The sequence below is a fragment of the Ahaetulla prasina genome, chromosome 2, assembly GCF_028640845.1.
Source record: "Ahaetulla prasina isolate Xishuangbanna chromosome 2, ASM2864084v1, whole genome shotgun sequence".
NCBI lineage: Eukaryota > Metazoa > Chordata > Lepidosauria > Squamata > Colubridae > Ahaetulla > Ahaetulla prasina.
In genome coordinates, this window is record NC_080540.1 from 44,831,974 (window position 1) to 44,852,264 (window position 20,291).

Genomic DNA, 20,291 nt, shown 5'->3' on the forward strand with positions numbered 1-20,291 from the left:
CAAGAGTCCTAATTCAGTTTATCCCAATGTTCACATCAAAAAAAAAAAGGAAGGTGGTACTTTTCTGGACTAATGCTTAAATATGTGGTGGGGGGAAAGGACAAAAAGTCGGATGATAATGATATCCAGTAGATTGGATTAAGTAATATAGCAGATTACTAAAGACGTGGATGAGGAGATGTAATAAATTGGAGTCAGACTATGTGTTTTGTATTGGTGCCAAGTAGGAGAAAGTGATGACACATATGTATCAACCATGAACCAACCATTTAAGGTTGCTGATTACATTTTTGTATCTTTTTCCTCTTTAGTTTTCCTTCGAAGACAATCTCTTCCAATCCATGTACTATCCTCTCCAGTCCAAGTTCCTCAATACTGTACACACTTTATGTGGGCGAATTCCACAAGTTTTCCTGAAACAAATTGAGAAAACCATGAAGAAAGTCTATGAAAAACATGTGATTGTCAATATTGGAGCCAATTTCAGAATATAATTGTAGCAATATATTTTAATGGAGCTTTTGTTGCCCATCATATCCCACCTTGGGGCTGTGAACTGAAAGTTCTGTGCTGGTTTTTGCTACAGTTCTGTAAACAGGTACCTGGGAGTAAGATTCATGAAGCTTAGTAAGACATTTCTGATTAGACATGTATAATAGGCTTCCATTGAGTCAGTTACTGCTTAAGCAAAATGACAAGGCTTTTATTTAATTACAATAATGACCATGCCCTTATTTAGCTTGATACTGGTTATGGCAATGGTTTAAATTCTGGGAAAAAGAAAAGAAAAAAGAAAAACACCGTTGCAGGTAAGATGAGGAACATTAATATTTGGAAACTGTTAAGACAGAAAGAAGGAGAATTTCTCTGTAATTCTGTGAGAAGGCTCTTACAGATATTTCTTGTGATGGAAAATAACTCTGCTGAGAATACGTAATGATATAACTTAGCTTTTACAATGGCAGAGGGATGGATTCTGCAGTTCATCATTCAATGCATGTTGTTGCTTTGATACTTGGCTCTTTGATGTTAGTAACTTTGAATTTTGGCATTTCCGTACTATCAAATCTCTTCAGACCTAGAGTAGAAGATGCCTTTGGATTTTCTTGACCCTCTCTTTTCACCAATTCACAGCGAGTATCCACTTTTGGTACCATATAGTTGTCTTTGAGATGAACCTAGTCCATTCAGCTATTTCAGCAGGGGAAATTAGCCGCCTTCTCTGCTTCCATTCATGGCATTTGATTCATCAACAGGATGTTACTAATCTTAAGACCATTCTCTTTAGGATACCATTGAAAATGTCTTTGTCCTGCCTCTAGACCTTCTGCAGGTTAACTCTCTTTTGTTGCATCATGGTCTTGATTGCCAAACTGACATCAAGACTATAATTTGAACCTCATACTCTTAGACAGTTTCCAGCAGATTGCAATTGGTCAGAATTCATGTGTCATTTCACTGAGGAATATCTTATCTCTTTGGTATTTTAGGGACCATTATTATCATTAAATCATATGGGGATTTTGTTTCAGCAAATCTAACTGTGCCCCAACTATTTTAACCAGAAGGATTGTCAACCTTGCTACCATGACACTTGAGGATAGTGAGGTGAAGCTTAATTTCTTCTCTGCTAAAGTTTACATGATGAAAACAGCAACAATTGTTGGTGTTATTTCTTTACAGCTTGGTGGAAGGACTGTATGTAATAAACCAAGTAGATTCTTGTCTGAAAAAATGTTTTAACTAGTTATTAAGGTGATATTCTTTGCTTTGCATGATGTAACACAGAATTGTCTTTATTATTTCACCAAGTATTAATATATCCATTTTGTTGTCTGCTATCTTTGCTATACCTGATTAAGACAGCTATTCTTTTGAACATCTTTATCCATTTCTGAGATAAAATGCAGAACAATTTACAGGAATATATTTTTTGTCATTTTACATATAGAATTTGAGGAACAGACTTTTCACATAGAGTTGTACAATATGTTCTAGATAGCTCTTTTCTGTCACAAATATTAAGTAGTAAGGAGAACATAAGGGACAACCGTATTTTTCACTATATTACTCTCTGAAGCAGCTTTTGAGCTGTTCCCTTCTTTACATTCTTGCAAATATATACTAAAACGTAGAACAGTATTTACAACATGTTAAACGAAATCTCATTTTGGTAATAAAATGGTTTACGTGGGGGAATTTGATGTTAGTTAGTGTGACCTGTTATGACTGCAACCTGGCCTGTAGAATGGAAGCACATGAGAGGGTGAGCTAAGAGATCAACCAGAAGGTAAAAGAAAATGTGGTTGGATTTGTAAGTATCACCCTGTGAATAAGTTAACTGAATTTGAAACTGCTACTATACTAATGCCAAAATACTTTGTCTAATGCTAGTGGTTCTTAAAGAGTAACAGCAAAACTGAAAGGGTAACAGCATGCCACATCCTCCTTTGTGGATTTGTGTGTTTTTTGTCTATCACAAAAAGGTCTTCCCTTTTGCAAAACGAAAGCTCACTTGAGTATAATTTAACTGCAGAAAAATTCAGAATGCCTTGCCTAGCAATTATTAAAAAGAAAAGTAAATTTCCATAAAAAGTATTGGAAAATCAAACTCGTGGAAGAGAACGAAGAGCTAAATGTTTATTTTATAGCAGATATAATACTCAAAGGAATGAAAAGATCTAATATTATCCATCCAAAAGATGGAATCTTGAAAAATCTCTTTAATGGAAAATTGATACAATTTTGAAGAGTGAGTTTGGCCATTTTTCACTTGGTGAAATATAGCCCTGGATCAGTTGCTCTCTGTTAAATCTCCATTCATGTGCAGGATCTCAGGTACCCTGTAAAATGTTTCAAAATCCAGTATTGTAAAGTTTTCTGGAAGGGTTTTTAAAAGTGGTATTTGATGCAGTATTTGATTCCAGGACAGATTTAGAATTTGTCCAGTTCAATTTCTCAAATAGAGTGTCTTTATTTAATCCTTTTATATCTCCTGTATGATACTCACAAGCATATACACATCTCAAAGAAGATTGAAAAACACTTGGATATGCATCACAAAACTCTTTGAGATTTGCCATACATTGAAGCAACATTGCTGTTGCAGTTTTCTTTGAAGGGAAGATAACTTAAAGTCTATAGTAAGAATTCTGCTCCACTTGAGCCTTTGATTTAAGTTACTTTATTAGATGTATTGGAAATTGAATTCAAATCCTAGAGATGAGGATTAGTTCAAAGTCAGCAATGAATTATGGTGTGCTACCAATGTAGTTTTTTTAAAAAAAAATATTTTTGTGAATTCAAATTCCTTTTCAGAAATTGAGTTCCAGTTATACTTTTATAGTAAACTAAATAGTGTGATTTTGAACATAAAGAAGGAAATAGTTAACTTTCTTGTCACATAAAGTATTATCTCTACTATATTTTGATATGTTTACAAAAATTGTAATGTTGTATTGTATTTTGGTTTGCTTTTTTAAAAACAAGCAAACCTAAAAATACTTTTTATATTTTCATTTGATTTATAAAGGATTTAATTTTCTAATAGTGAATTAACACTAACAGTTCTGCACAGCATTAGTAGACTTATGCAAGGAAAAATATCAGTTTGCATTCTGTTCTTGAGGCATTGTTGGTGGACTACATTGCAAATCTCTTAAGAAAAAAATTTAAAATAATTATATAAATATATTTACTGGGTAAATTCTTAGCTTGTTTAAACAAATAGCTTGCAATTTTCAGCACATTTCGTATTATAATTTTAATAACATTTTTTCAATATGTCGTTAATACATGCAAAATACTAATTACTGATTTTTTAAAAAATAACCATTACATATAAGGCACATATAAATATTTATTTCAACTTCCTCATCTACATGCTGTATTATTTTTTACATTAGGATATGAGAAGGGGATTTTCCACCTACTGTGATTTCAGTAGAAAGATTGCCATCAAAATAACTGTAAATCAAGGTAAATTAAGGTTACAGGACTGGAGAAACAAGGGAGAATTTATAATCTTGTTTTAATAGTTTTAAACTATACTTCAATCTCTAACTAACGCATAGTTGCTTAACTATTTCTGCTTGATGGCTCAGTATACATTAAAGTCTGTCAGTAACTGAATGGCAAACACTCAAATAATGAACTATAGGGCTATAATAAATTATGTACATCTACAATTAAAAGGAGAATATTTATATTGATGAACTGTCACCAATTTCAATCCTAAATCTCAATCTTAGGTACATTTCTATCTGCAAAATATTACCTATAGCTGATTGATCCTTTGCAGACCTGGACCTATTGATTTTAAGGTTGATGTCAAATGGCCAAAATTCCTTTTTGTGCCAACTTCAAATACATTTGCTTTCAATAGCTGCCAGATTACTATCTCAAAGACTTGAAGAGTCACAGTTCAAGATAGCCTGTCAAGATAGATATAGCTCTTCAGATATGTCTATGGAAATTCTCAGTCATCCAGGTCATTGTTATCTCAAAGATGCTTTTTCAAATGTGATCTGATGTGTATGAATTTAACCTTGATTTGGAAGGAATTCGTCCTATTGCTAAATTGCTTTAAGGGGTCCTTGGTGGTCTTTGAGCTTGATTGTTTTCTTGCAGACTTTTCATTGCCCCAAACTGTTGTGTAATGACTGCAACAGTCACTATATAGGACAAGCAGGTAGAAGACTGATAAAATGTATCCATGAACACCCAACTAGCAATCAGAAGACATGATGAAAACTCCTTAATTGCACAACATATGGACAGACTTAACTATAGTTTCAACTGGGAAACTAACCATCCTAGACCAAGTCAAGTTCAAAAATGCTAGGGAATTTCTAGAAATCTGGCACTCTGACAAATTAGCCATCAATAGACACATAGACATAAACAATATCTACATACTATGCAAAAGAGACAAACAACAAGCCAAAAAGGGAACAAAAAGACTGAAACACATCCCACCAGCAATTAGTACCCAGATGAATATAGATTTAACTCCAAGATTAACATCAGGCCAATAATCAAGAAGTAAACAATACCCCAATCAAGGAATTCCCAAACAAGCTAACAGTAAGCAGCCCAACCAATGAACCTGTAAAATCACTCCCACCAACACTGACAGGGCAAGCACTAGAATATAAAATGAATATAAACCCCACTCCTTGCTAGCACTGATATTATTACCTACTTAGTGTAATAAAACATCTGCAAAAAAACCAACAACCCCCCCCCCAAGTTCAGAGGGCATGAAGGACCCCTCATTTTAACCCTTAGTTACAAATATTCTTCTTTATTGGCAAACTGCTTTAATTTATTAGAATAGTATCTATAATTTTCAGAATTCCAGAGATTCTCCAAAATGTTGATACAACTTAAAAATTCATTCTCACTTATTTTTTTTGTTCTGAATCCAATCATAGTCTAAGAAAAAATTATTTTTTTAGCACTAAGAAACTTCTTGATGAGATGTAAAGTACAAGTTTTGATCTCCATCTGCTTCTAAAGGTAGTTGATAATTGTGTACCTATAGGTTTTCTACATAGCAAACTGTTGCAGATTTCCATCTAAGTGGAAAATGAAAAATGGAATTTTCATTACTTGTCTCTGTGTAAAATTGCAATCAATGTCATGTCACTTTACTAACTTGTATATTTCTGTTTGATGAAGTGCACTGAATATTTATGGCTCCTAAGGAGGCAATTATAGTGTATTTAAAGTCATTTATAATTTTAGATCTTTCAGGTAAATAAACCAATTTTCAGCAAATATGAGCCTCTGTTTTTCTAGAACAAATTAATAGTTGTGTTCAATCTTGTATACATGCACAGAAAAACACTTGTTCTAGCTATGAATAATTTATATGATAAAGTTATGGTTGGTTTTGCATGAAAATATTGGGTGTTTTCTGATGTTGATATCCAACCAAGCTGTATATTTGACAATCTAAACAAGAGGATTACAAAAAAGGACTAAACAAAAAGAAATAGAGGATAGAAGGCATAATGGGACAAGTTTCTGTTACTCTGAATAAATAAAGAGCAACGGATAATGTCAAAAGTATCCAGCATTGCACACACTTGGGTCTTTAAAGGTGAAATTAACAATAAAATAGAGCTCTTGAAAGTAATGAATAAAGCTGTCTTCTTGCTCGCACTATCTTCTATATCAGCAGGTAGATTTTAATGATCAGTCTTGTTATTAAATCAAAATCTCCTTTGCTCATTTTTATTTCTGCTTGCTAATTTATTACGGTAGCATTTTTATTTCTTTTTGCTAATAATTCAAATTATTTTTAGCTATAAGTAGTTTTGTTCTTAATCCTTGAAGATAAGTGATTGGATGAATAGAACTGGATACAAAATCAAAACTTGGCAATGCCAAGTTGTCTAGGTCCAAGATTTTCCTCAAACTTTTTCTTTGAAATTGCTCCCAAATTATAGTAATTATTAATAATCTATTTAAGACACCAAATCATAGGGCATATGTCTTCAGAACCTGATTACAATAATCCATCCATCCATGTCTTGGCTAAGGATTTGATTATAGCTTGAATAGTCACAGGTTTTGCTGGAAGATGTCTTAATGAATTATGCACTTTGATATAAACTGGCAACCATTGTTCATAAAACTATTATTTGTTAACCATTCTTTTTGAATAAAACCTGTTTTTCTGGATTTGCACAATGTTTCAAGTATGAAGGATGGTTTTACGAGTCATATTTGGGTTAATTTGGAGGCTACATCAGTCCTGATCATAGAATATTGTTAATCATTGCTTAAGTCTTAGTATGATCATGATATGTGAATCCATTTAAATGTAGGCTATTCAACAACCGTGCTGTGTAAGGTTAGTTGTAATAAGAAATTTTAAAAACTGTACTCTTGAAAGGTGATTGAATAGATCCAATAAATACTGTACAAGATTGTTGTAGTGTATCAGTAAGTTATTAGATGGTTTTCAAAAACATGGGAGTATGGTGGAGAATTTAGTGAACTGAAAGTCAGTTTCATAACTACAACTCGTCTTAAAAACAAAATATAGAATGGGGTACAGTAAAAGTTTTAATAATAGTTATTGTGATGTTAACATCCTTGCTGTAATGATAAATATGGACTTGAAAGGTTCAGTAGAATCTTGTTAATCTTCCTAGCATTTTTTCACAACTTTTTTTTTTAATCAACCTAAAGTTGCCCAGGAGGGGCTAGAACTCAAAATCTCCTAGTTTCTAGCCTGGTGTTTAACTACTCCACCAAACTGGCTCACTAGTTTATCTTTAGAATATGGATCAAGGAAAATAACTGGATCTTAAAAAATGGTTGTTTTATTTTTAATTATTTGTGCCAAGGTGGATTTTGTAGTTTGTATTGTTCAATCTTGCTACTAGTTTTGGTTTTGGATTGCTGTTCATTTAATCTTGCTTTCATCTGATCCTATTGTCATTGTTTTATTATTAATTTACATGTCATGTTTTTAATGCAGAGAACTGCAAATACAAGACTATTTATAGTCACAATTAATAATTAAATAAAGTTCCTGAAAGATTTTAGAAAAGACAGTTACCTGGGAAAATACAGAAAATAGTTTCCACTTTACTGCCCAAGCCTATTTGAGAGCAGATTATGCTACCTCTTTCTTCACTCAAAATTTTAAATATGAGAAGCATTCACATTTAACAGCAATAGCAAGATTCACTTTGTGCACTAAACAAGCATAAGATGATTTAGTTTTGGCTTAATTGGTTTTATAGACCCAGAAAGTATAATTTATAATTCAGTTATATTTTAGCTTATTGTGCAAATCAAGCCAGCTAATATTCAAAAACAATTTTTATATTTTGGTATAATATGTGTACCTAGTCATAAAGTGTCCCTTATTTAAGATTGAAAAACTAGCTAGCATTTAAAATATTTGTTTGTTTGTTTGTCAAACATGTACAAGATAGCAGGTATGAGTATGAACATGGACATGAACGAAGGAAATGAATACAAATAAATGGGGACAGGGATGGTAGGCACGCTGGTGCACTTATGCATGCCCCCTTTACGGACCTCTTAGGAATGGGGTGAGGTCCACGGTAGACAGTTTAAAGTTGAAGCTGTGAGGGTTTGAGGATGTAACAACAGAGTAGGGTAGAGCATTCCAGGCGTTGACCACCCTGTTGCTGAAGTTGTATTTTCTGCAATCAAATTTGGAGCAGTTTACCTTGAGTTTGTATCGATTGTTTGCCCATGTATTTTTGAGGTTGAAGCTGAAGAAGTCGTTGACAGGTAAGACGTTGTAGCACACAATTTTGTGTACTATGTTTAGATCAGACCGCAAACAGTTCCAGATTGTCCAAGCCCAAAATTTCAAGCTTGGTGGCATAAGGGATTCTATTGTGAGTATTGGTAGAATATTGGTAGGATATTACGTCTCTTGGTTCCATAGGCCTTTGGATTTAGAATCCAAAGAAGGCATTTGCATGAAATCAGTTATCTTTTAAAAAAATAAGAACAATTTATACCATTGCATTGCACAATCTGCTGTTTTTAAAAAAAATAAGGATTTGGAGATGTCTATGATGCTGTATCTGTACTAAATTCTTATCCAAGCTACTACAGATCTTTGTTTCACTAATATTCTACAATTCGTGTGTGTGTGTGTGTGTGTGTGTGTGTGTGTGTCCTGGAGGACAATTGTTTCCTCTTCCTATTGGACATCGAGACATAATGTGCAAAACTACCAGGAAGAATTGTTAAAGATGGATGAATGCTGTCATTTCTTACATGGAATGACAAATTGGCACTACCATTCTGAAAATTGCAAAGAAAAAAGAGAAAAAAATTCTCTATGAGCCCTGAGGTTGTTTTAAAAGTGACTTCCTTTTAAATGTTATCATATTAATGGGTAAGATATTCAGTAGATGATGGGTATTTCCTTAAGAGGTTCTTTCTAACTTTATCCAGACAGATCCTGAAGTATAGAGTATTAACATTTCAAGGACAATTCATGGATGTTTCCTCCCTTTATTTTAGTAGTACTATTTCTGCAAGAAATTAAAGGAAGAATGGATAATGCTGAACAGTGGAAGAGGAAAGAAACAAATATATCTCAAGCTGGTGTTCTAAAAAGATTTAAATTTCCAAAATGCATGATACCAAAAAAAAGGTGCAACACTTAGCTTTTTAGAGAGGCTTTGGTCAAAAGAAATTGTTCAATCATTATATAATAAATCTTCCCTGGATCTTTCTAGTATATTTTTGTCAATCTGATGCCCTCTTAGATGTTAAACCACCTATTTTATGACATTGTAATATCCTGGGTCATGTGATCACCTTTTGCGACCTTATGCAAAGCAAAGTCAATGGAGAAACCAGATTCGCTTAATGACCACGTTACTAATTTGACTGCACTGATTCACTTAACAACTGTGGCAAGAAAGGTCATAAAATGGGACAAATTTCAAATGTCTCACTTAGAAAATTTTGGCCTCAAATTGTCGTAAGTCGAGGACTACCTGTAGTAGGAACAAGGCACATGCTTTACATTTACTCGTCATTCAATTATATTCTGCGCATATATTAAATGGATTGATAAATGATAATTTGAAAATTGACTTACACTCATAACTGATCCTCATTCTATAAAAAGATGTATAATGGACCCAAGTATATTTTCCTTAAATGTAGCTTCCAGTCTATTATCTGTCCAAAAGTCTAAAGGTTAGATAAGCCTAAATAATAAGCTCTAATCATCTGAAAAATTTGTTGAAGTTATAAGAAAACTGATGACTAGAATTTTAATTTTTTCAAATGAATAGAACTCATTATTATCCTCTTACTTTTAATTATTTGGGCTGATTCCTGTAGTAAGTGTTTTAAAGATGCTTCCCATATGGCAATAAAAATAAAAATTAAAGCTCTGTGGGAAATCTGTGTTTTTCTCCATTCTTCTTATTCCTGCTGTGGAATAATAATTTCACACTCAATGAATAGAAAAAGCCAATACATAAAGAGAATAGATATATCCAGCAAATCCTATTGTAGCCCTTTAGATGATTCCAGCAAACATCCTTAAAAGCGAGCAGGTCTTCAGTCAATGTAATAAGAGCAACATATTTATTTTTCATTCCCTGTTGCTAATGTAAAGAGATACATTCACACTAATGTCTGGTCAGAGTCAAGATGGACCTTTCTCCAGCAGCACTCCAGGCATTTTCTTTGGTACTTCATTTTCTTACCAAGATCCTCAATAAAGCAAGAATTGGCAGAATCAACTGAGCACATGGAGAAGCCACTCAAGTGAAATTCAGTCCCAAAGCTCAAGTGCCAGATTATTCCAGTGAACAACTAGACTGTCAGTCAAACTGCCTGCCAGATCCCTGGAGAATTCCCTAAACCTTTTGAAAATCCATAGTATCCGTTAGAGATCTGAGGCAAAATAAATCTAATGGGTCTTTTCTTCACCATAGACCAATGTGCTGTGGCTAATTCATTACACCCATTACATCCAACTCCGCAGCAATCAGTCCATGAGAAGGGGCAAAGTTCAACACCTACCCACCCCATTTTCAGATTATGTGGAGTCTGCCCTGAGAGAGATCAGAACTAGTCTTTTTCATATGTTTCAAGCCCTCAAATGAGGTCAGGTTCATAGTCATGGTGGTCATGAACCTCGCGGCTGCTCACTAAAAAAGGTACTTATTGCTAACTGTTTTTAACAGAGTTGGAAGGGACCTTGCAGGTCATCTAGTCCAGCCCCCTGCCCAAGCAGAAGACCCTACATCTGCCTCTACCTAGGATAGAACTCACAACTTCCAGATTGTGAGGCAAGAATTCCACCTCTAGGCCACCGGGAACCATGTCAAGCAATCCTGGCAGGGTTGCCATGGTGTACATCCTGGCTCTGGTTCAAACACAAGGTCTCACTCCCACCTATTTTCTGGATGGCACTATTAGATAACGTTATGGATGACAACAGCTACACACCCCTATAGAGAGACTGGCTGGTATCAACCCAAAATCCTGGTGGACAAATTTTTTAAGGAGACATGTCTCAGTAATACATGCAAAGTCTGCCCCCTCATCCAAAATTAAGTCATGGATGAGGAATTTCTTATACAGAAAGACAAATTCCTTGTGTGTCCAATCACACTTGGCCAATAAAATTCTATTCTATTCTATTCTATTCTACAGATAGATGGCATTCAAAATGAGGTGAAAGCTAGAAGGAAGGGCAGCCTGCTTTCAGCTTCCCATTCCCTTCACAACCAAGGTCCTAACCTAGGTACTCCAATTTGATTCTAACCTAAGTGCTCTAATCCAGGGGTCTCCAACCTTGGCAACTTTAAGACTTGTGGACTTCAACTCCCAGAGTTCCTCAGCCAGCAAAGCTCTAATCAACTTATGGCAAGCGTGCTAAGCAAACAGCAGATGTCAGTGTTTTCCTTTTGACATTTCTTCCTCATTGTGTGCTTGGGGAACTCTCTTCAGAAAATGGGTAAAAACTGAATTGGACTTAATTATTTTAATTTGATTAAGTCCTGTTAGATTTAAAATTATTTGAAACTGATTGAAATAACATAACAAAACAGAATGGCATGGTGGTTCTGCATTTATTCAAGCATCTGCCACTTATGTCATATTTAAGCAACTTATGAAAGACTTAACTGGACTGCAAATTTCCCAGCTTATGATATGAATTTGTGACTCCCACCATAATGGCTGGGAATTCTGAGTTATAGTCTTAGCAAATTAAGTTTCCAGAACAGCATAACTAAATACATTAAATAAACTGAAATAAATAAATAACTGCTCCATTGAACCTGATGCACTTAAAATGCATGAAAGTTTACCTCCCATACCTCGTCTGTGTTTTGAAAGGTGAATGCCAACACCTTTGGAAGGCACCAGGTGAGAGAAGAGGCTAAATATAAGCCCCAGAGTTACTCGGTTGACTTGGACAGCTATAGAAATTGAATAAATAAATAAATAATCTTTCAAAGACAGCACATCTCTTCTAGTAAAACCCTTCTATACCACATGTGCTGGATGAAAAATCCAGGTCCAGTTCCAAGCTGGGAATAAAATGGAGGCTGTTTTAAAAAGTAAGTTTACTGATGAACAGAACCATCACATACACACTGTGTGCACAGTTCTGGGACAGCTGACAAAACGGAGTTGAGAATGGGTGGGTTTTATACCTTGATTCCTATGGGGTCATGGCTGGCTATAGAGGCAAAAGGGGAAATGCAAATCCTAGTTTGTCCGAGCTAATTTTAGCAACCTTTGGCTTGCCTAATTGTGTTATCTGGAGTTTCCATCTTTTTTTCCCCCTATTCATATTATTTATTTGTCACAACAGTATATATAAGCATAAGCATGAAAATAACTATATAATATATAAGCATATATATGAGCATAAGTATGTGATAACTATATTAATTGGATATAATGAAAGGAAACTAGGACAGGAATGGTAGGCACGTTTGTGCTCTTATGCACGCCCCTTATAGACCTCTTAGGAATGGGGTGAGGTCAATAGTAGACAGTTTTTGGTTAAAGTTTTGGGATTTTGAAAAGAGACCACAGAGTCGGGTAGTGTGTTCCAAGCACTAATAACTGTTACAGAAGTCATATATTCTGCAATCAAGACTGAAACGGTTAACATTGAGTTTAAATCTATTGTTTGCTCTTGTATTGTTATGATTGAAGCTGAAGTAGTCTTCAACAGGAAGGACATTGCAATAGATGATTCTATGAATTAAACACAGGTCCTGTCGAAGGTGGCGGAGTTCTAAGTTTTCTAAATTCAAGATTTCAAGTCTGGTAGCATAAGGTATTTTGTTGTATTCAGAGGAGTGGAGAATTCTTCTTGTAAAATATTTCTGGACACGTTCAATTGTATTGATGTCTGAAATGTGGTACAGGTTCCAGACAGGCAAGCTGTATTCAAGAATTGGTCTAGCAAATGTTTTATAAGCTCTGGTTAGCAGTGTAGTGTTTCTGGAGAAGAAGCTACGTAAGATTAGGTTTACAACTCTTAAAGCCTTTTTTGCGATGTAGTTGCAGTGGGCTTTGGCACTTAGATCATTGGATATGAAAACTCCAAGGTCTTTAATAGGGTTGGGGTCATCTGTAAGGTAATGTCCACCGAGTTTGTATTTAGTGTTTAGATTCCTTTTTCCAATGTGTAAGATAGAGCATTTGTTGGCTGAGATTTGGAGTTGCCAAGTTTTTGACTATTCTGACACAAAGTCAGGGTCTTTTTGAAGGGTAGCTGTATTGTTGGTAGTGCCAACAATACAATACTGCCCCCGTCTTTCTGAATGGATTACTAAATCTGCATTCTCCTGTTTCTGCTTGGGGGAGATGGACTGGGGCTGGCCTCAAGATTTTCCCCCATTTCTCCTTTAGGGGAAATATTTTACCCTACCTTTTTAATATTCCCCCCCCCAAAATATTTCATTTTCTAGGAGGGAAGGTGGGAAGGTGGGTGGGTGGATGGCTGCTGACTTTCTACAGTGGCTACAGAGAAAGTAATTTCTGTCTATAGGCGAGGGAAGGATCGAGTGAAAATAAACAGGTACATCTCAGCCAGATAAATACCTTAACTTCAGCAACTTTTTAAAAAGACGGGCGGACTTCAGTTCCCAGCATCCTCTAGGCAGCAGGGCTAAGGAATTCTGGGAGTTAAAAAGTCGCCCCATCTTAAAAGTTGCTTACGTTGAGGGAAACACTACCTTGAATGCCCGTCTAAAAATATTAGCGTGCGAATACCCGGGTCCTGCCGCCACCCCCCCCCGCCCCCATCTTTGCAAGAGAAGCAGGAAAGTGTGTGTGGGGCGCGAAACCAACTCGGAGGCGCTGCCGAGTTCTCGACGCTGAAGCCGTCTCCCGCCGAAGCTGCGGTGACGTCATCCCCGACGGCCCCGCCCTCTCCTCGCCTCCACCCGCCTTTCCGATCGCGCTCCCGAGCCGGCGGGAAGAGGAGAGGCTGAAATCGGTGTGTGCTTGCGAGGAGAGTCGGGAGCGCGCACGGCGACGGCTTAGGCGCCATGTTGGAAGGCTGCTGAGCCCGGCCGCCGGGGAATCGGTTGTTACTTTCCTTCTCTCTCTCTTTCTCTTTCTGTCTCTCTTTCTCTCTCTCTCTCCTTCCCCCCTCTCTCTTTCTCCCTCTCTCTTTCTCCTCCCTCCCCCCCTTTTCTCTCCCCGTTGGAGCAGCAGCCGCACCTGAACTCCCTCCGCTTGCGCGGCTGCCTGTTTCCTGCGAGAGCCCCGGGAGGCGGCAGGAGGAGGAAGAGGAGCAGCGGCGGCGGCGGCGGATCATGGATATCGAGAGGCTCCAGGAGGCACTGAAAGGTTTGCGGCTGGGGTTGAATTGGGATAGACCGGGTGAGTGGGGGGAGGCTTACCTCGAGGTCGCGACGGAAGAGGGGAAAGAGAGAGAGAAGGAGAAACGAGCCCCCGACCTTGGGAGGCGGAAGAGGAGGCCTGGCCCTGAACGTGGCTTGGGAAGGAAATGCAATTCTCTTGGAGAAGGGGAAAAGTGGCGGTTGGAGGGCTCCCACGTCTCCTCCCGCCACAGTCTGGGCTGCTTTGCTTTGGGTGGGACCCTACTTTGGGCTTCCCGGAGGAGGGCAGCACCGGGATATCGTCAACACCCCCCCCCTTCTTTCCTCCTCCTCTCCCGATTCTCTCGCTTTCCCCTTAAAAGGGCCCTTGGAAGTTCCTTCTTCGAGGTTACTTGCACTCTCCACCCCCACCCCCAAATATCTGATACTCCGGGTTTCTTCCTAATCCCCGTTCCATTTTATCCACTTCCTGATACTTACTTACATACTTATATGTACTCTGAGAGCCTATGCACCAAGGCAAATTCCTTGTGTGTCCAATCATACTTGGCCAATAAAAAATATCTATTCTATTATCCCTTTCCCTATCCTGCCCCTTTCACTCCCCCGCCCCCAAAAAATAATCAAGAGCAGGGGTCCCCAACCTTGGCAACTTTAAGCCTGGAGGACTTCAACTCCCAGAATACCCCAGCCAGCAAAGCTGGCTGGGGAATTCTGGGAGTTGAAGTCCACCAGGCTTTAAAGTTGCCAAGGTTGGGGACTCCTGATCAAAAGCGTATGGACTCACTCTCTTCTTCATGGCAACTTTGAGGCAGGTATCTTATTGCAGACTGCTGAACGAAATCTGAAAAAACGAGCTTCCAAATTCATGTTAAGAGTCTTCTGAAGTTCGAATGATGAAGTGTGGGTTTGGGGAAAAAGAAGTTTGCTATTTAGAAAAAAACCTGAGGCAGGAGGGCGTATGGTACAGAATTCACAAGGTATGTTTTACATTTTTTTTCTCCCCCCTCTTCTATATCTCCTCCCATTTCTACAGATTTTGAAAAAAGAGGGAAGAAAGAAGTCTGTCCAGTATTGGATCAATTTCTTTGTCATGTCGCCAAGACTGGAGAGACAATGTAAGTGATTTTAATTTGACTGGTAGTCTTATCTGTGTCCTTGAATAAATCCAAAAGATATCCCAGATTAAGAATCAAGAGTTTCCTGTGTTTTACTATTCAAATAACTTTGTTTCAAATTTAAAAGTTGCTGTACTTAATAGTTTGCTTATGAAAGTTGCTATACTTATTCATAGTATAAATCTTTTAAGAGCTGCCTTTATCTGATCTAAATTTGATTTAAAACAAACTTAATGCTTTCCCCCTGCATTTCAGATAATATTTTTAATTTAAAAAAAAAAAGCTTTATGTGGCAATCAGTTTTCAGAGTTGAAAATGAACTCAAAGTTCAGATGTTGAGTCAGGCTATTGCTACATTTCATAGCTGCTTGTGTGAAAATGTGTTATTGGACAAAGATTAGATTTTGATTCACTAGTTAGTATAAAATACTGGTTTTCTTACATAAAGGTAAGAAAAGAGTAAAACAGAAGTTTTATCTAAATTTTGGTTGATAGCATTATATAAATATGTGTCCAACTGAAGTCCAAAGTTTGATTTGCTGGCCTTTTTAATTATCGTCAGTAAGAAAAGCCCATTTTGATCTTCCAGCCTTCACATAATCATTTTAATGATTATTTATTCTGATGTTACACCCCATGGAAGTGGTTGTTTTGTAATGGATTCTGTACAGTCTTCGCAAAAACTTATAGGATACTGTGCAGTGATTTATATCTTTTTAACTTGGTGCCATACTTACCACATCAGTTTCAAGAACTTGTGAGTGAGACTATGAGTGGCTTTCATTTTATAATATATGGCTTTTTGGCTGTAGACTGGGATGAGGGCAAGAGGTAGCCTGGCTCACAAAACTGCCTATTTTTATGGGGGGAAATGAAATTCAGTTGATCATACAATTTGTGTCAGACATTAGAGAATGACTATTTTTAGGGCTGTTTTATTGGTCCATGTATTGTTAATAGAATGTTATTATTTTATAAAGGGGAATCCTTTGAGAAAGAAAGTGATATGGGGTGGAGAGTTTATTTCAGTTTCTCATTCTAAGATTTAAAGGGAAATGGAAACTAATATGCTAAATGCTTCATGGAAAATTCAAGTATAGATTTGAACTGAAGTGATAAGAAGTAACACGAATAGGAATGTAGTATATATAAGAGCAGAAGTATGAGAAGACATAGCTATGGCACATTTTGTAGGTAAGGCTAGGAAGTGTATGCTAGATCCAGGAACAAACAGAAAGTAAGCATAGGGATTTGTTGAGCAGTTCAGAATAATAAGGTGTGATTCTGTGGGTTCATCTAAGTCAGTCAGGTTTACTATCTGGACTGATGATGAATTTCCAAGGTTTACAGTAGTGTATTAATATAATACACTTTTTTTCCTGGTGAATCTGGGATCTTTAGCTTTCCAAATTTATTCTAAAAACTTAATCAAGCTGTACTTATTAAGCGTACTAGAGAGGGGAAAGATTTCCATCAAGAATATGTTTATTCCAGGGAATGTTCTTGCCATATTACCCCTCTAAAAAGGAAAAATATTTTTTGGTTTGTGACTTTAAAAAAAACAACAACCAGTTGTCTTGAAATGTTAATGTTCTTTCAGTCAGATTATTTCACTTGGTAATAAGTTGTTATTTGTTTTTTTTAAATATATATTATAACTAAAGCAGTAGTTGGCATATAACTACTGTTTACTGGCTGTATTAACCTAAGCATTTTTGTTCCTGTCAACCTTTTAATGTGGAATTTGAAAATGTAGGGCCCATGGTCAAGTTATTTCAGTATCCATAGTAGTTTTTGTTGATATGATTATTGTAATAAATGGTATATTGCTGCTCTATAGCTTGATTACATAGCGAATACTTAATGAGAAATATTTTTTGGTTTGTTTGTCTTAGGACTTTTATTGATACCTAATTATTTCAGCTTTTGAAGAAGCATATCTACTATTTTATTTTATTTTTTTATCTATAGACTTTTAGATGAAATTTTAGGAATTTATTTTCATAACTACTGCAACTAACTAAACAAATATTAAAAAATAAGCAACATTAATGAAACTTATAAAATCTGTGTTTGTGTTTTATGTGAATTAATAAGTGTCTCCAAATGAAATTTTAATCTTGTATTTGAAAAAAGTATGTAGAAATGTATTGGACAGGGGAAAGTATTTTGAATGTTTAGAAGATAAATATTAACAATAAATATATGTTAATAATTAAAAGTGTTATTTTATAATGGTAAAGGAATGTAGAATATAGAAATTAGCAGGGATTCTTTGTTACAATAATGTGAACAAACTCTTCAGAGGTAGCTCTCTGTCCTGAATGTTTTCTTAAAATTATTTTTAAAAATATGTGTACAGTTTTCTTTAAAAAGTGTTTGTTCTCTTGCTATGTAGTTCTGATAGCATGTACAGTGGTACCTTGGTATTCATCATCATTTTTATTTATTTAATTTTATTTTATTAAATTTTTATACCGCCCTTCTCCCGAAGGACTCAGGGCGGTGTACAGCCAGAAGATAAAAAACATGATAAATATACAATTAAAACACCAAACTAAAAACAGAGCATATTAGAAAAATGGCCAACCTTAAAAAAAATTAAAATTTAAAATTCAAAACCCCAAAGTACTAAAACCCCAATTAAAATTTAATAAAACTATTAAGCCAGTCCCGCTTGAATAAATAAGTGTGTTTTCAGCTCACGGCGAAAGGTCCGAAGATCAGGCACTTGGCGTAATCCAGGGGGAAGTTCGTTCCAGAGCGTAGGAGCTCCCACAGAGAAGGCCCTGCCCCTGGGGGCTGCCAGCCGACATTGTTTGGCGGACGGCACCCTGAGAAGACCCTCTCTGTGTGAGCGTACGGGTCGGTGGGAGGCATGAGGTAACAGCAGGTGGTCCCATAAGTACCTGGGCCCTAAGCCATGGAGCGCTTTAAATGTGGTAACCAAAATCTTAAAGGGCACCCGAAAGACCACAGGAAGCCAGTGCAAGCCGCGCAGGATTGGTATTACATGAGAGCAACGAGTTGCTCCCACTATTACCCGCGCAGCTGCGTTCTGGACTAGCTGCAGCCTCCGGGTGCACTTCAAGGGCAGCCCCATGTAGAGAGCATTGCAATAATCCAAACGGGAAGTGACAAGAGCGTGAGTGACCGTGCATAGGGCATCCCGGTCAAGGAAGGGGCGCAACTGGCGAACCAAGCGTACTTGGTAAAAAGCCCTCCTGGAGACGGCCGCCAAATGATTGTCGAACGACAGCCGCCCATCCAGGAGGACGCCCAAGTTGCGCACCCTTTCCATTGGGGCCAATAACTCGCCCCCGACAGTCAGCTGCGGCTGCAGCTGGCTGTACCGGGGTGCCGGCATCCACAGCCATTCCGTCTTGGAGGGATTGAGCTTGAGTCTGTTTCTCCCCATCCAGACCCGTACGGCTTCCAGACACCGAGACAGCACTTCGACAGCTTCGTTGGGGTGGTCCGGGGTGGAAAAGTACAGCTGTGTATCAGCGTACAGATGGTAACTCACCCCGAAACCACTGATGACCTCACCCAGCGGCTTCATGTAGATGTTGAACAGGAGAGGCGAGAGAATCGACCCCTGAGGCACCCCACAAGTAAGGCGCCTCGCGGTCGATCTCTGCCCTCCTGTCAACACCGTCTGCGACCGGTCGGAGAGATAGGAGGAGAACCACCGATAAACGGTGCCTCCCACTCCCAACCCCTCCAACCGGTGCAGCAAGATACCATGGTCGATGGTATCGAAAGCCTCTGAGAGATCTAATAGGACCAGGGCAGAGGAACAACCCCTATCCCTGGCCCTCCAGAGGTCATCCACCAACGCGACCAAAGCTGTCTCCGTACTATGACCGGGCCGGAAACCGGACTGGAACGGGTCTAGATAGACATCAGTTGGTTCTGGGAGGTGCAGTGAGTACCAAAAACAATGAATATTAAAATTTTCCCTTAAGGAATAATATAGTGAATCACAAAGCAGCCAAGACCAACAAGTTCTAGCTTGTATGTCAAGCACCAAACAAATGCTAAATATCAGGACAAAAATTTTCGCATCAAAATGTGTTGACTACAAATTCAATGAGTTTTAAAGCACCAAGGTACCACTGTACTTTTAGCAACAATGTTCATTATTGCCCATGGGTGGAAATATCTGGATGATTTCTTGTTTGAAAAATGGTTTGATAGGATTTGGTCAGTAGCCCCACTTCAGAATGTCTTTTTTGCTCTAAATATCAAAGGAGGAAATAATTATTTTAGAGGCAGCATTAAATCTATTAGTATGGGAAAATTAAAAGGCTTGTTGCTGAACTGTTTAATGTAGAATTGGTCTAACTATTTGGCAAACACATATGCATGTTATTTAACCAGAATCCCTTTATCTGTAAAGACAATTTATAAGAAACTTACATCACATTGTAAGTTTTAGCACTAGCAGGGTTTACAAAATTTGCCTCATTGGTACATCGTCTTAGTAAATTGAAAAGTCTGTATGGATTGTGTACCACTTTATGATATTGCTGTATTGCATGGCACTACATAAAAATTTCCATGCACATCATGAAATAGTTAAGGATAAAGCTAAAATACTACCATTTTTTTAAAAAAAACACCCTAGCTCTTTGTGTAGGAAGCTCTGGAAAAATACTATGTCTGTAGAAGATTTCATATGTACTCGTAAAATAGGACTCAACCTTCAATTTTATTGGACTAGATATCTGTTCAGGAATTATTTGGCTTAAGATACATAATTATCTGTTAATTTGAAAAGACATCTGGAGCATGTTGTGGAATTTTTAGTTGATGAATTGGT

General features: G+C 37.2%; 2 protein-coding genes across 4 annotated transcripts in view; both read left to right on the forward strand.

Annotated features, from left to right (window-relative positions):
- The window catches only part of GXYLT2 (glucoside xylosyltransferase 2), a 32,981-nt gene extending 27,200 nt beyond the window's left edge, over positions 1–5,781 (forward strand). The window contains exon 7 of the mRNA XM_058173948.1: positions 312–5,781. Coding sequence (XP_058029931.1) covers positions 312–494 — 183 coding nt within the window. The 3' untranslated portion in view covers positions 495–5,781. The remainder of the gene's footprint in view (positions 1–311) is intronic.
- Positions 5,782–13,996: 8,215 nt separating this feature from the next.
- Positions 13,997–20,291, forward strand: part of PPP4R2 (protein phosphatase 4 regulatory subunit 2) — a 28,924-nt gene continuing 22,629 nt past the window's right edge. Inside the window, exons 1-2 of one of the 3 annotated variants that reach the window (XM_058173949.1) lie at positions 13,997–14,355; positions 15,385–15,466. In XM_058173949.1, coding sequence (XP_058029932.1) covers positions 14,322–14,355; positions 15,385–15,466 — 116 coding nt within the window. In that variant the 5' untranslated portion in view covers positions 13,997–14,321. Of the gene's footprint in view, positions 14,356–15,384; positions 15,467–20,291 lie in introns of those variants that run through there. The other 2 variants (XM_058173951.1, XM_058173950.1) reach the window with 2 other exon arrangements.